At 49.2% G+C, this 15,967-nt stretch overlaps 2 protein-coding genes across 11 annotated transcripts in view; both read right to left on the bottom strand.

The window, feature by feature from the left end:
• Positions 1-15,967, bottom strand: part of LOC146007513 (uncharacterized) — a 218,458-nt gene that overhangs the window by 79,741 nt on the left and 122,750 nt on the right. The gene's annotated exons all lie outside the window — the stretch shown is intronic.
• LOC146007517 (uncharacterized) overlaps positions 1-15,967 on the bottom strand; it is a 35,191-nt gene that overhangs the window by 16,482 nt on the left and 2,742 nt on the right. For 5 of the 6 annotated variants that reach the window (XM_083145933.1, XM_083145934.1, XM_083145935.1 and 2 more), the window contains 4 exons: positions 7,828-8,019; positions 6,691-6,814; positions 6,489-6,586; positions 6,002-6,356 (listed from right to left, as the gene is read on the bottom strand). In XM_083145933.1, the coding sequence (XP_083002059.1) occupies positions 6,002-6,356; positions 6,489-6,586; positions 6,691-6,814; positions 7,828-8,019 (769 nt within the window). The remainder of the gene's footprint in view (positions 1-6,001; positions 6,357-6,488; positions 6,587-6,690; positions 6,815-7,827; positions 8,020-15,967) is intronic. The other variant, XM_083145938.1, reaches the window with a different exon arrangement.

Here is a 15,967-nt window from a genome sequence, read left to right as displayed (position 1 = left end):
CCCTCGAGGTGTCTGTGAAGTGCAGGTGACCCTGGTTCAGTGAGTCACAGCGGGACATAGGAGGTCAGGGCGGCTTGGACTGAGTCCAAAAAGGTCCCTTAGCCGGCGCAAGTTATATTTATATACAGTGCGCGTTTCTGGCTTGTGGCAGACTCTGCCTTTTTCTATACCTCCTCTCCTGTCCGGTTTTAACACCTTTCTCTCCTCTCTGTGAAAGATTGCTGAGTGTATGATGGCCGGTGGGGCTACTAAAAAGATTGCTTGCAAGAAGTGCAGCACTAAGTTCACCCCACACGCGGAGGGCGCCATTTTATGTCCCTCATGTGCTGCATCCCCAGCCCCCCCTCCTTCAACGGCGGGGCAGGATATGCCTGTATGGGCTTCCCAGTTGTCCAGTCATTTCTCAGCTAGCTTCTGAGTTATCTTCGGCCAGACAAGATAGGGATGCAGCCAGGGATCAGCAGGCAGAATTAACCTCTGCCGTTGAGGGTCTGTCTAGAGCATTACATGCAGACCCCTCTACACCCCCTCCCCCTAGACTGGCTTCTGCTAATAGGATTTTTCCTCAAGTCCCTCTGTTAGATGATACAGATGACGACATGCCAGCTCTAGAGGAGGGTGAATTTCATGAGCCTGAGGCTGAGCCCGAGGCCCCTCTGTTACAGGACACTGATGTCCCCTCTCAGGGTCTAGAGGACTTGATACAAGCAGTCCGGTTAACCCTTAATGTCACGGAGGAAGAGAGGCCTGCTGCGCGCCCCTAGCGTGTTTGCTAAAAACCAGAGACAGTCTGCATATTTCCCAGCCTCAGAGGAGCTGGATGACCACTTGCAAAAAGCTTGGTTACACCCAGACAAAAAGTTTCAGGTGTCACAGAGGTTTTTCACTGCCTATCCTTTTCCTAAGGATGCTATGAAGTCATGTGAAACGCCACCTGCTGTTGATTCTTCAGTATCACGCTTGTCCAAAAAGACAGTGTTGCCCATTCCGGGAGCCTCTACCCTTAAGGATGTATCTGATAGGCGGTTAGAGAGTGCCCTGAAGAATATTTATTCGGCAGCTGGTCTTTTACAAAGGCCAGCACAAGTGGGCTGTTGGGTCAATAGGGCCATGGAGGTATGGGCATCCCAGGTGGCCTCCTCTCTAGACCCAGGGGCAAATGTTGCTCTTAGTGGAACACATACGTGAGGCTGCAGGTTACTTAGTAGAAGCCTCTTCAGATGTTTGTATGCTTGCGGCTCGTATTTCTGCCCTCTCAGTTTCAGGTCGCCGTACTCTTTGCTTGAGACAGTGGAATGCAGACGCCGACTCCAAGAAGGCGGTGGAAGCATTACCCTTTGCTGGTGAGGCGCTCTTTGGTCCAGAGCTGGACAAGATGATCTCACAGGCTACAGGGGGTAAGTCTCAGTTCCTGCCTACAGCAGCCCCTCCCCCACATAGGTCCTTTCCAACTACTGCAGGGCAGTCCTTTCGGTCATTTCGGCCCACCCCCAGATTCAGGGGTAGGTCTAGGGGAACGGCTACCAGTTCCAGAGGCTTCCGAGGAAGAGGTTCAGCCAGCGCTCCAATCTTGGATGCAAATGTTACCTCAAAGCCCTCGGCATGACTCTCCTAGCCTCTGTCCTGAACACAGGGTGGGGGGCCGGCTGCTGTTTTACCATCAGGCTTGGGCCAGGTCATGCCAGGATGCATGGGTAAAGGACCTGGTGGCAGTAGGCTACAAGATAGATTTCTTGTTGCCTCCTCCTCTACGTTTCTTTCCCACAGGTTTGCCAGCTTCTCAAGAAAAAGGCAGGGCCTTGCAGGCCGCCATTCAAAAGCTCAGGGACCTGGGGGTGGTTATCCCAGTCCCGGAAACGGAAAAGGCAAAGGGATTCTATTCCAGCCTTTTTCTGGTTCCCAAGCCGGACGGCTCAGTAAGGCCCATCTTGAACCTGAAGCAGCTCAATCCCTTTCTGCGGTTCACTCGCTTCAAGATGGAGTCTCTGCAGTCAGTCATTGCAGGCCTGGAACCGGGGGAGTTTCTCGTATCCATCGACATAAAAGATGCATACCTGCATATCCCCATCTGGCCCCCTCACCAGGCATACCTGCGTTTTGCTGTCCAGAACTGTCACCTGCAGTTCCGAGCCCTTCCATTCGGCCTCTCCTCTGCGCCCCGGGTGTTTACCAAAGTGATGGCTGTCATGATGGAGATACTCAGGGCTCAAGGAGTTACCATTGTCCCTTACTTGGACGACCTCCTGTTGAAGGCTCCGTCCAAGGAAATCCTTCTGCACAACATCCACCTGACACGTCAGACTCTGGAGTCCCATGGCTGGATGCTCAACATCCAGAAGTCACAGCTGACCCCATCGCAGAGGATTCTGTTCCTAGGGATGACCTTGGACACGGTCCAGAGAAGGGTTATCCTTCCCATGGACAAGATTTTGTCCTTGCAGGATGCGGTTCGCCTGGTGCTGCAGCATCGAACGGTCTCAGTTCTCCTCTGCACAAGGCTGCTGGGAAGGATGGTGGCCACGTTCGAGGCGGTGCAGTACGGGCGGTTTCGATCTCGCCCCTTTCATCTGTGTCTGCTCCGCCAGTGGACAGGTTCGCACCTTTTTCTACATCAGCGAATCTCTCTTTCCCATCAGGCTCGAGCATCACTGGCGTGGTGGCTCGACTCCAGCAACCTGCAGGAGGGGCGGAGGTTCGCCATACACAACTGGACGCTCCTCACCACGGACGCCAGCCTCAGGGGCTGGGGAGCGGTCACGCTGGGCCTCCACTTCCAGGGACTGTGGACCCAGGAGGAAGCACAGATGTCCATCAATGTGCTGGAACTCCGAGCGGTATACTATGCCCTCCTCCAAGCGGAAGTCGTTCTCCGGAACAAGGACATCAGAGTGCAGTCAGACAACGCCACGGCTGTGGCTTACATAAACAAGCAAGGAGGCACTCGCAGCCGTGCGGCGATGAGAGAGGTGAAGAGGATTCTTTGCTGGGTGCGGGAGTACGCAGGGGCCGTGTCTGCCATTTTCATACCAGGCGTGGAAAACTGGGAGGCAGACTACCTCAGGCCTGTTAGTAGACGAACCGTGGCCCCTACATCTCTGCGACGACCTGCTAACACAGGGTCCGTTCACCTGTCCCAACTTACAACATCTACATTTGACGGCATGGCTGTTGAGAGGTCCATCTTGAGGAAAGCAGGGATCCCGCAAGCGGTAATACCAACCATGATAGGGGCTAGAAAGCAGGTTACCTCGGTGCATTACCATCGCATCTGGAGGGCCTATGTGGCCTGGTGCGAATCCAGGAGGGTCTCTCCTGTGAACTTCAAGTTGGCCAGATTGCTGCTGTTCTTGCAGAAGGGCCTGTCCTCAGGACTCCGGCTGGGGTCCTTGAAGGTTCAAGTATCCGCCCTCTCCATTTTTTTCCAGAGGAAGCTAGCTCTTCTTCCTCAGGTACAGACTTGCTTCCTGGGGGTGTTGCGGCTGCAACCTCCCTTCAGGCCTCCTACTGCTCCATGGGACTTGGATTTGGTACTGGCCTTCCTCCAGTCCTCTGTATTTGAACCCATGGAGGAGGTGGACCTAAAATATGTCACTTGGAAGACTGTCTTACTGTTGGCCTTGGCTTCGGCCAGAAGGGTGTCGGAGCTGAGTGCTCTCTCTTGTAAGGCACCCTTCTTGCGTTTTCACGAGGATAGAGCGGAGCTGCGCACCTCTAGTGTTTTTCTCCCAAAGGTGGTCTCGGCATTCCACATTAACCAACCTATTGTGGTGCCGGCCTTTCGGGAGGACTCACAGGAGTCTAGGGCGCTAGACGTGGTCCGGGCCTTGTGCATTTCCGTGGCCAGAACGGAGTCTGTACGTAAGTCGGATGCCTTGTTTATCCTCTATGACTCCCTGCGTCCTGGTTGGCTCGCTTCCAAGCAGGCCCTGGCCAGGTGGATCAGGTTGACGATTCGTCAAGCTTATGTGGCTTCCTCTAGAGTGCCACCTTCTTCGATATCCGCCCATTCTACAAGGTCGGTGGGTACCTCCTGGGCGGCTGCCCGTGGAGTTTCTATACAGGATCTATGTAGAGCGGCTACGTGGTCTGGACAGAAGACCTTTGTCCGCTATTACAGGTTTGACACTTTTGCGGCAGCTGCTTCGCGGTTTGGCCGTTCTGTGTTAAGGGGCTCTCAGCGTCATCCCACCCGTGTTGGGAGCTCTGGACGTCCCCACTGTAACTCTCCAGTGTCACCTAGTGGAGGAAAGAGAAAAGGGGATTTTGTACTTACTGTTAAATCCTTTTCTCAGACTCCATAGGTGACACTGGACGCCCACCCGACGCTGTCTCTCCTTTTACTGTTTGGTTTCAGGTTGGTTCAATTACCTGAAGTTAAGAGACTGTTATACTTAGTCTGAATTCTGAGTTGTTACCAAGTTTTTTATGGATGGGTTCATTCTGTTATGAATGCTATTCTTCAAACTATATTTTCACTCTATGTGAGTGTGTGTGTGACTTGTTATGTTATATTTGACCTCCTCTCGGAAGTGTGTTGTTTTTTCCTTTCTTCCAGCTCCCTCCGGGCACATACCTAGACTGCCTAGGAGAGGAAGTAGAAGGGGAGGAGTTAGTCACTGTTAATTTATTCTAAAGTGCCCAAGCTCCCTGTGGTCGCCTTCTATTCCCCACTGTAACTCTCCAGTGTCACCTATGGAGTCTGAGAAAAGGATTTAACAGTAAGTACAAAATCTCCTTTTCATTACTAGAGCAATCTTCCTATTTTTCTAGCTCATGTTCTCCAACTGACGGCTTCTGCCCCCCTCTCCTACAGGCCCTACACTGGCTCCCATTCCTTCCGGACACCTAGTTATAATGCAATGTTCTGTACCATCTTTTCCCTATTTCTTGTTATGTTTGCAGTGTTTCTGTTATATACTGTGTAAGGCGCTGAGGACCCCATATACATATAGGATAATACCATTAGTGAGTCCATGATGTCTAATATGAATTTACCAACCACAACCACTAATTACAGCTCTATATGTACATACAGCAAATGTGACTGTTACACAGATAAAGGAGGTCATTCTGGTTGACTCGCAAAGCTGAGAAATTTGTCAACTAAACGCCCCCCGCACGCATACGAATCGATGGTTGCTGACCATCGAATGATTTCTACAGCGCTCGCACATATAAGTCACTCTCTGGTGACTCAGATTTGCAGCGCCCTTGTACGGGAGGAGGGCGGGCAGCTGACATCCGGTGACGTATGGCAGGGGACTATACAAGTCGCCACGTCCGTTCCCAAACAGAGCCTGCACATGCGAATCAATGGTTATGCACAGTAGAAAAACATCGCAGGGGAACGATCAAACTAGAATGACCTCCAAAGTGTTGGGTCATAACATACAATACAATGGGATCACCAAGCAGACTGCATAGACCCAGCCACGGAGACATTCAGACTGAGGGGAGTAACATTACCCCAGCTTACACATTGCCCAGCTAGTACTATGGGACAGGAACCCACATAAGCCAGTGACACTGTGCAGCCAGTCACTTCTCTCTCACACACTATACACGTGGCAGCACAGTCGCTGTGGGGTATACTGGCAGCATGTCCTGGTCACTGGTTACCACTACTCCAGCGGGAGTATAATGGCTGATGTATGAGATACACCAGAGAGTGTGGGGAGGAGACTGGTCAGATCTCTGGGCTGGTAACACACAGTGACATGATGTGAGGGGAGAGCAGGAGTATAATAGGGGCTGATGGCTTCTGATGTATGAGATGCACCAGAGAGTGCGGGGAGGAGACTGGTCAGATATGTGGGATGGTAACACACAGTGACATGATGTGAGGGGAGAGCAGGAGTATAATAGGGGCTGATGGCTCTGGACTCCCCCACTTAACAGATGCATTGTCCTCATTAGTTTGGTCTGACAGAGGAGAGTGTAGGATAAGAGAAAGCTGTATTGGAAGAATAAGGAAAATATGTAATAATTGATTACTTCTCACCTGTGCTGGTATATGTAGGGATATCCTCCTTACAGTGCTGATCACCCCTCATATATGTATCTTCTTCCTTATCTGTCACATAAGACTCTTCTTCTTCAGCCTTATTATCAGTCACATCCGTCTCTTCTCCTTCTGTATCTTCTGCCTTATTATCAGTCACATCCGTCTCTTCTCCCTCTGTATCTTCTGCCTCATTATCAGTCACATCAGTCTCTTCTCCCTCTGTATCTTCTGCCTCATTATCAGTCACATCAGTCTCTTCTCCCTCTGTATCTTCTGCCTTAATGTCAAGCACATACAGCTCTTCTCCTCCTGTATCTTCTGCCTTAATATCAGACGAATCTTCACACTGAACCTAAAAAAATACCACATTAGTAATGTCTGATGTTATTGAGATTACACAGTAGAATATTGTGACACACACAACTGCTGCAATTCATTTAGTGCCAGTCACTTTGATATACAGAGGTGACTAAATCCCACCTACCTGATTCTCCTGTGGGGTTCTGGGATTCTCCTCTGTACAGTGCTGGGTATACAGAGGACGGGGACATCTCTCTGCAGTATCTCTGTTACTGAGCCCATCTGTAGGAGACACACAGTGACTGAGGACATTGTACATGTGTGATTAGCAGATGATCTGTGTATATCTGCTGTACCCTGTACAATAAAATGAATTCTCCTCTTACCCAGTGATAAGAGGGGCCAGTGATTCTCCATCATCACATCCTTGTACAGACCCTTGTGTTCCTCTATATACTCCCACTCCTCCATGGAGAGATAGACAGCGACATCCTGACACCTTATAGGAACCTGACACATACAGTGATACAGTCATCACCCAGACACCTTCCCCCAGTGATACTGTACAATGTCCCATCCCCAGCAGTCACATCCCCCGGTGTTACTGTATAATGTCCCATTCCCAGCAGTCACCTCTCCGGTCACCTCCCCCAGTGTTACTGTATAATGTCCCATTCCCAGCAGCCACCTCTCCGGTCACATCCCCAGTGTTACTGTATAACGTCCCATTCCCAGTAGTCACCTCTCTGGTCACATCCCCCAGTGTTACTGTATAATGTCCCATTCCCAGCAGTCACCTCTCCGGTCACCTCCCCCAGTGTTACTGTATAATGACCCATTCCCAGCAGTCACCTCTCCGGTCACATCCCCAGTGTTACTGTATAACGTCCCATTCCCAGCAGTCACCTCTCTGGTCACATCCCCCAGTGTTACTGTATAATGTCCCATTCCCAGCAGTCACCTCTCCGGTCACCTCCCCCAGTGTTACTGTATAATGACCCATTCCCAGCAGTCACCTCTCCGGTCATATCCCCAGTGTTACTGTATAATGCCCCATTCCCAGCAGTCACCTCTCCAGTCACATCCCCCGGTGTTACTGTATAATGTCCCATTCCCAGCAGTCACCTCTCCAGTCACATCCCCCAGTGTTACTGTATAATGTCCCATCCCCAGCAGTTACCTCTCTGGTCACATCCCTCATTCCCTGCAGGCACCTCTCCGGTCACATACCCTGGTGTTACTGTCCCATTCCCAGCAGTCACCTCTCCGGTCACATCCCCAGGTTTTATTGAATAATGCCCCGTTGCCAGCAGTCACCTCTCCTGTCACATCCCCTGGTGTTACTATATAATGTCCCATTCCCAGCAGTCACCTCTCCATTCACATACCCTGGTGTTACTGTCCCATTCCCAGCAGTCACCCCCCCCCCCCCCGGTGTTACTGTATAATTTCCCATTCCCAGCAGTCACCTCTCTGGTCACATCCCCGATGTCACTGTATAATGTCCCATTCCCATCTGTCACCTCTTTAGTCAGCAGCTGGATGATCTTGTTGGTGAGTTCCAGGATCTTCTGGTGATTGTCTCTCCCATGTATCAGTGAGTGAGGTGTGGGCCCTGTTATGGGGCTCTGGGTCCTTTTCTGTCCTTCTGACACACAGGGGTGACTACTGGGTGTCTCATGCTCACCAGATGTCTTCTTCACTACTGTGTAACCCTGTGTATTGGGAAAATGAGAGTTATTGTAGACTTGCCTCCGGTTACTTCTCTTTCTTTGAGGTTCATGGGAGCCACAGGGCTAACACCGGGGTTGTAGGCAGATCCAGAGGATCAGGCACCAAACATCAAAGCTTTTAGGATTCTATAACCCCGCCTCCATGCTCATCTCCTCAGTTTTGTCAACCAGCAGGAAGCAAATAGGAAGAAGAAAGGTAATGGACACCCTAGTGCACTCACAAATAGAAAGGAGGGAACTAGTGACCATGGTCACACGTGACACACCCATATATACCATATGCTATCAGACGTGTTAGGGTGGGCACCCTGTGGCAGACATGAGCTTCGAAGAAAGAGTTAACCCAAGGTAACTTCCATTTTCTTCTTCGGGTTTCATGGTCACCGCCACATTGAGGATGTTCGAAAGCAATACTTAACCCTTTGAGTGCCAAAATCTCTGTTAAAATCTCTGCTAAAAATGCCACCTTCGCTTACATTTGTTATATAAATTCAAATACAAAATTTGTACAAAAAGATTATATTTTCTATATAAAAAGGTAAATATTACAGATCACTGTGATGAATAAAAATGTTTGCTTGCCAATTTTCACACCAATTTTGACAAATTCACTTAGCACTCAGAGTCAAGGTAGGGTGCTCGCCTGAGGGACCAGAAGTATCCAGCAAGTTAAGGAAGCCTCCTGGGAGGCGAACGTATCAAAGGCATAGAATCTAATGAATGTGTGGAGAGAGAACCACGTTGCCGCCTTGCCCATGACGGTCCGTCGGACCTGGTAGAATGTGCAGATATATATGTAGGTAAGGGAATCTGGGCCTGTTCATAAGCCTGCGGAATTACAAGCCAAATCCAGCGAGCTAAAGTCTGTTTGTTGCTGGCCATTCCTGTTTGTGAAATCCATATAAAATGAATAAGGAATTGGACTAACGTATAGAAGTGGCACGGTCTACATAGATTTTTAAGGCTTGCACTAGGCTCAGAGAACACTCCTCGGGAGTCATCTCCATATAGTCCAAAGCTGGAACCACAATTTCCTGCTTCATATGTAATTTGGACATCAATTTTGGTAAATGAGCAGTCCTCATCCCAAAGACAGCTCTGTCCTTGTGAAAAATCATAAAAGGAGACCTGCACGATAGTGCACTTAGATCAGACACACGTCTGTCAGATGCTATGGCAACCAGTAGGAGATCTCGGCTCTCCTGTTTGACTTTCCGGAGCACCTGAAGGAACATGGAAACCAGAGGAAACACATATGGAAGACGAAACTTTTACACCATTGATAGATTATCTGTGAATGATGCCTGAGAATCTCTGTACCGGGACCCGTAAGCAAGCACGTAATTGTGGCATGACACAATGAGGTCCACATCTGACAGACCCCCAGCGCTGCACTACAAGCGAGAATACATTTGCATGATGCAACCATTCTTACCAGTGAAAATCCTGGCGCCTTAGGAGGTCCACCTTCCAGTTCAGAATCACCAGGATGACCACAGCCGATAACGCTGGTATGCGTTTGGCACACGTGAGAATTTTGGACACCTCCCTCATGGCTCTGGACTGCGAGTGCCGCCTTGGTTTATGTAAGCCACTGTTGTGGTGTTGTCTGACCGTACCTGTACCAGTCTGCCTTGCAAAATGTCCTTCACCTGAAGCGGTATCCGGACTATTTGTCTACAACAAGAAGATAGACAGCCATTAGGTCGACACCATTAGTTCGACAACTCAATAGGTCGACATGTCATTAGGTCGACAGTCAACAGGTCGACATGGGTTTTTTTCACTGTTTTTTTGAGCCGACATGTGCCGACAGGTGGTATTTCATGCCCTACTATCCACTACGGCGTGGAGTTAGATTATAATAGTGTGCCGAGCGCAGCGAGGCACCGTCCCCGAAGCATTGCGAGCGAAGCGAGCAATGCGAGGGGCTGCGGTTCACTTCAAACTGTGTCCATGTCGACTGTGTCAACATTTCGGTCAAAAAACTATGAAAAAACCCATGTCGACCTAGATACTGTCGACCTAATGGCAGTGTCGACCCAATGACATGTCGACCTATTGAGTTGTCAAACTAATGGTGTCGACCTAATGGCTGTCTATCTTCTTGTTGTAGACAAATGGTCCCGCATCCACCTGAAGCAATGCATTGTACACTGCCCACAGTTCCAGAATATTGAGCTTCCACCAAGGTCCACTTTCCTTGCAAGGATCAGGCTTTTACCACAGCTCCCAAGCCTTGTAGGCTGGTGATCATAGTTAGAAGGACCCGTCCTTGATTCAGGTGATCAGAACTCCTGGGGTCAGAGTCATGGAGACCTAATCAGTGAGGCTGACCGTCCCACCTGGTCAGGATCAGACATTGCAGAGGGCATGAGTGATTTTGCGCTCACTCGACCATATCAAACGACAAGTATTCACATTGCCAGATGAATCGTGACAGTGGAGTCCAGTACTGCCTCCAAATGCAGCATACTTTGTGACAGGACCAGAGAGGATTTTTCTCAGTTGAGAAGCCACCCATGCTGCTGGAGGAACGTCAGTAAGTGTTTAGACAACGCCTTTGTAAAACTGGCCAAGAGAAGGTCGTCCAGGTAAGGGACACCCTTATTCCCTGACAACAAAGACATGCTGCCATGAATTTTATAAAATTCTGGGGGCTGTGGCGAGGCCAAATGGGAGCGACTGGAATTGAAAGTGTTGGTACATGATGGCAAAGCGGAGGAACCCCTGATGTGAGGGGGCAATGGGGATATGCAGAGACACCATGTAGTCCCACGGTTCCTTTGCTAACACAATAACCCACATCATTTGTGGAAGGATTTTACATTTAGTATGGGCCTGTAAGTCCCTTTGGGGACCAAAATAAGAGTCAAGTAATATCTGAGTCCCCGTTGGTGTTGGGGAACTGGAATAATGACTTCGGACTGCACTATCACCTGGAAATTGTCTGTCTGCCTTTTGAGGTACTGACGGGAGGCCCGTCCCCAAATATTTCTGCGGAGGGCATCTTTTGAAAGTCACCGAATATCCCCGGGTCACAACTTCTCTCACCCAAGCATCGGAAGTGGTACTGACCCATTCCTGTGCAAAGCAAAGTAGTCAGCCTCCCACCCTTAGGTCCCCCAGAGGGAGGCCCACCCCATCATGCGGCAGGCTTGTCTGACTTCACTGGGGGCTGTCAAGTGACCCACCATTTTATTAAGTTCTTCCCAAAATTGAACTTCACCTGTAAAGGGCAGCAATTGTAAAGTCCTCTTGGATCAGCTTTCCAAGGTCACAGCCAGAGCATGAGACGTGCCAATACTGAGGTAGCTGGAGCTTTAGCAGCCAGCACAGCAGCGTCAGAGAGCCTCGGTAATATACAATGCAGCCTGTCTAATATGAGAAAGACATAGCTTACATCCCTCTGAGATCTCAGCTGGTAACTCATCCTCTAGCACCTTGAGCCAGGGGATAACGGCCTCAGCCCAGGACGCAGCTACAGTGGGTCTATGCATCGCCCTTGTGAGCGTAAAGACTTTACACACTGTTCCCTTCATCTCTCCGTTGTCTCTATTAGAGCCAGTAGTAACAGGGAGCACCGAAGGTTTTACCAGCCGAGTAACATGAGAATAGACAGGGGGAGGCGTCTCCCATCATTTACCATCTTCCGGTGGGAGTGGATCTCTAGAGACCAATCTATTAAAACTAGGAAACTTCTCACCCAACGTGTCCCATAAATCTGCCCTAATGTCCATCAGGTAGTCGCAGTGTGGAAATTGTGCTTTAATGACTTTCTGTTTTTTGAAAGCATCAGTCTGTTTTGCAAAGGGTACAGGTACATCATCATCATCATCATCATCATCAGACAAAAGCACAAGTTTGATGGCATCAATGAGAGCCGGTACATCTACTACCAGAGCCGGTTTTTACCTATGGGCTGCAGACACCCCCCCCCCCCCCCCCCCCCCCCCCCCCGGTATAATCTGCCCCTGTGTGAAGCCAGATGCCCTCTGTGAGACAGCACTGGCAGCGACTTCCTATTGGAGGTCTGACCTGCCAGTCATCCATGGCAATCCCATTGGGAGGTGTTCCCTTCCTCTGGGATGCCTCTATGGGTTGCAAGCGGCGACAGCCCATAAAAACGGGTTCTGCGCATGCGGAGCACCGAGCATGATGCGGTGCATGTGCCGAATTTGGGATCGTGAATATGCTACTATGGACTGCTGCCAAAGCAGCCCATAGGGCCTGGTGCCCAGCACATGCACCGTACGGAATATGCTGCTGCACATGCATGCATTGGGGGAGCCATAGTAGGAATAAGGCGATCCACTACAGTACCTAGGAGCTGTGTAATAGCAGCCCAGGGAGGCTCTTGTGCAGGGAGAGGAGCAGAGGACTGACCGGGGGGAAGGTAACAGTTACACACAGGACATCATGAATGACATCCGGCTCAGACAGACCTGCGGCACGTGATTTACATGAAAGCAGTTTAGGGATTCTGTCTGATTGCGCCATTTTCTAGAAGTCATGGTGACATATAGTGGTATATAATATGTGACAGGAGGATTTGTAACCTCCAACACTTCTGGTCACAGAGTGTAAATAAAGAAAAGTAGACAGGAATATATTATACTAGCTGAAAAACCGTACTTCACTAAGGGATGATGGTAAATTAGAATTCTAGTTGTTTGTTAATTTACATTGGAGCGCAGCACATTACGCATCTCCTGATATACTCTGTGCTGCTGGGGGACCCTGCTACTGCCACTATATTACTCAGTGTGGGGGTTTGTGCTATCTTCTTTCTCTTCTTCACATCATGTCATTGTCCCTGTTATATGCAACCCTGTCATCACTGACAGACCATGCATGTCCTGATCTAGTCTGTGCAGCTGCCTCCCCCCTAGGGGTGTATTACCCCCACAGTGTTTGTTCACAGATTGTAAGTTATATGTGTCCTAAGTTTGGTGTAACTTGCTGCAGTCATTCCAGAGTTATGCTGGAACATGCATATGAGCGTACAGCAAAAAATATGGTTTTAATTAATAAAAAAGTAACAGTAATTATTTTCGATAATAAAAAATATATTATTTTTTAATTGCCACGGCCATGCTTTAACGCCATCGTATGTAAAATTTCATGATCTTCCCTTGTAAACTGCGGATTTGTATAGAAGGACAAATATTTGCTTTTATATACAGGCCGAGTCTCCCGCATCTGTAGAACTCTTATCCTAAATGTTCCAAAGAACTTGTATTATTTAGAATACTTCCGATTTTTTTTGTCAATCCCCCCACCCCCGCACCTTTTTTCATACTCACCAAGTCCACAGATATCCAGAGCGGCCTCCACAATCGTCTTAAGCGGTCCCAGGAGTGCATTGCGCGAGTGCCACGGTGACATCACCGGCATGCCCGGGTACTCACACAATGCATTCCTGGGACCGTTGAGGAGGATCCTGAGGCCTCCATGGATGCCGGGGGACACTGTGGACGTTGTGGGACCATCGAGGCACCACCAGGTGACCAGGTAAGTTTAAGAAAAAAAAATCGTAAATAACCCTTTTACAAAATGCTCATGGTCCTGAGCATTTCAGATAAGGGATACTCGACCTGTATTAGACAGAGAAAATAGAAAACTAGCACATCAGTCACATACAATACAGAGATACTCGTACGATACTGGTACAATACACTGCAAGGCACTCTGATCAACTACTGCGCTGCTATGGGAGAAGGAGGATATGAATGCTGTACAAAGCGGTCAGCAGTAGGTGTCCTTACAGGGGAGACAGACCCAACACTCCCGGAGACCCGAGGGCTGCATGCAGAAGATGGCTGCCGGCGTCTCAGAGAGGAGGAGGGAAGTGAGAGCAGCTTGAGGGCTGGAAATCTGCAGTGGACTGGCGTCTGAAGCTGGGGGAGGGGCTACAAGCCAGTGCCGCCTCCCCTATGCTGCCCTTCCCCCACCGTTACTTATGAGCCCTGTGTAAAATGGGTGATTACACCCAGCCTGTGCTCACTGCCCTGGTGATCCAGTCTTATGCTCCTGAGAAAGGACATTATTGTCTGAAAGACTTGGAATTTGGCTGGAGAAATGGACAACGGGCTGGTGAGTCTGATACGGAGGAGGTGGGACAGTTTCCTGGACTGGACCGTAATCCCCCCCCCATTGAACACCATTGGAACTCTGCTCCCCATTGTTCTGGTCTCCAGGAGGAGAGAAGACCATAATATATGGTGATATGCGATTATAATGTTTCATTTTGTGAGTGCACTTTATTAATAAATTGTTATTTTGTTGAAAGACAATACTGCTCTCTCTCTCTCTGCACTTTATGTTCCTCTCAGTGTCCAACTCATGGAGGAATAGGAAGCGGGAGGCTGATTATCCAGATTTGTGGACTGACATGCGATTTTCATACCATTACATGTGAGTGGAACCCTTGTATAATAAGCCATAACCTGATACAGACAATATTGCGCTATTTTGTTCCGTTTGAAGTTTGTCAGAAATAAACTGAAAAGGAAAGGAACCAATAAATTATTCCTGAGAACTGATAGAAGGAAAGTGTTGGCACAATATTAGTGTTATGGTGATTGGTTATCACTGGTTGCGCTATTTAGAACATCTGTTTATTCATAGTGAAGTCCCTGCCTCTGGGGACAGTGTCCACTCCAGCACCGCGAGCCGTCTCCCAGGCCTGTGGTATGACACAGATTTAGCCGCTCTCAGGGAAAGCTCTTACCTGCCCCCGATGTTCTGGGCACACTAACCGAGGCCGGGCGGGGCTAGATGCCGGGCACCACATCTGCCACAAGTACCGTTCTTGGCCCAGGCCTTAGGGGAGTTTCGGCACCGGTCGGGGTGATGGAGCTGCAGCGCTGTAGTCACCCCGGACTGACAGCGCCGCATGCTCAGAATAAAAAGAAAATAATAAACTATAATAATAAATCTGAGGGAGTGCCTGAGATAATCCCTGCTGGAATACATGGTGCACCAGCTTCCTGCTGGCATCAACAAAACCCGGGGAGCTGAGAATGGAGGCGGGGTTATAGGGGAGAGGAGCGGTGTATTCTGGGAATCCTAAGAGCTTTGCTGGTTGGTGTCCAGTCCTCTGGATCTGCCTACAATTCCGATGTTAACCCTGTGGTGACCATGAAACCCAAAGAAGAAATAGACTATCACTGCATACACTCCCAGTCATCACCCTCTATCATTACTATAAGTGATGTCACTGTGACACTACCAAGATCAGGTCACTGTAGTATTTCTATATCAGTGAAATAACTGACACTCCCAGATCCCCTCACCTCCCCAGTCACGTCCCTGTATTATTACTATAGATATAAGTGATGTCACAGTGACACTCCCAGATCCCCTCACCTCCCCAGTCATGTCCCTGTATTACTACTGTAGATATAAGTGATGTCACAGTGACACTCCCAGATCCCCTCACCTCCCCAGTCATGTCCCTGTATTACTACTATAGATATAAGTGATGTCACAGTGACACTCCCAGATCCCCTCACCTCCCCAGTCATGTCCCTGTATTATTACTATAGATATAAGTGATGTCACAGTGACACTCCCAGATCCCATCACCTCCCCAGTCACGTCCCTGTATTATTACTATAGATATATGTGATGTCACAGTGACACTCACAGATCCCCTCATCTCCCCAGTCACGTCCCTGTATTATTACTATAGATATAAGTGATGTCACAGTGACACTCCCAGATCCCCTCACCTCCCCAGTCACGTCCCTTTATTATTACTATAGATATAAGTGATATCACAGTGACACTCCCAGACCCACTCACCTCCCCAGTCACGTCCCTGTATTATTACTATAGATATAAGTGATGTCACAGTGACGCTCCCAGACCCCCTCACCTCCCCAGTCATGTCATTGTTTTATTACTGTAGATATTAGAGATATCA

Source organism: Crinia signifera, chromosome 6, assembly GCF_055691185.1.
Source record: "Crinia signifera chromosome 6, ASM5569118v1, whole genome shotgun sequence".
NCBI lineage: Eukaryota > Metazoa > Chordata > Amphibia > Anura > Myobatrachidae > Crinia > Crinia signifera.
Note: the sequence above shows the minus strand (reverse complement) of the source record. Positions and strands in the feature narration are given on the sequence as shown.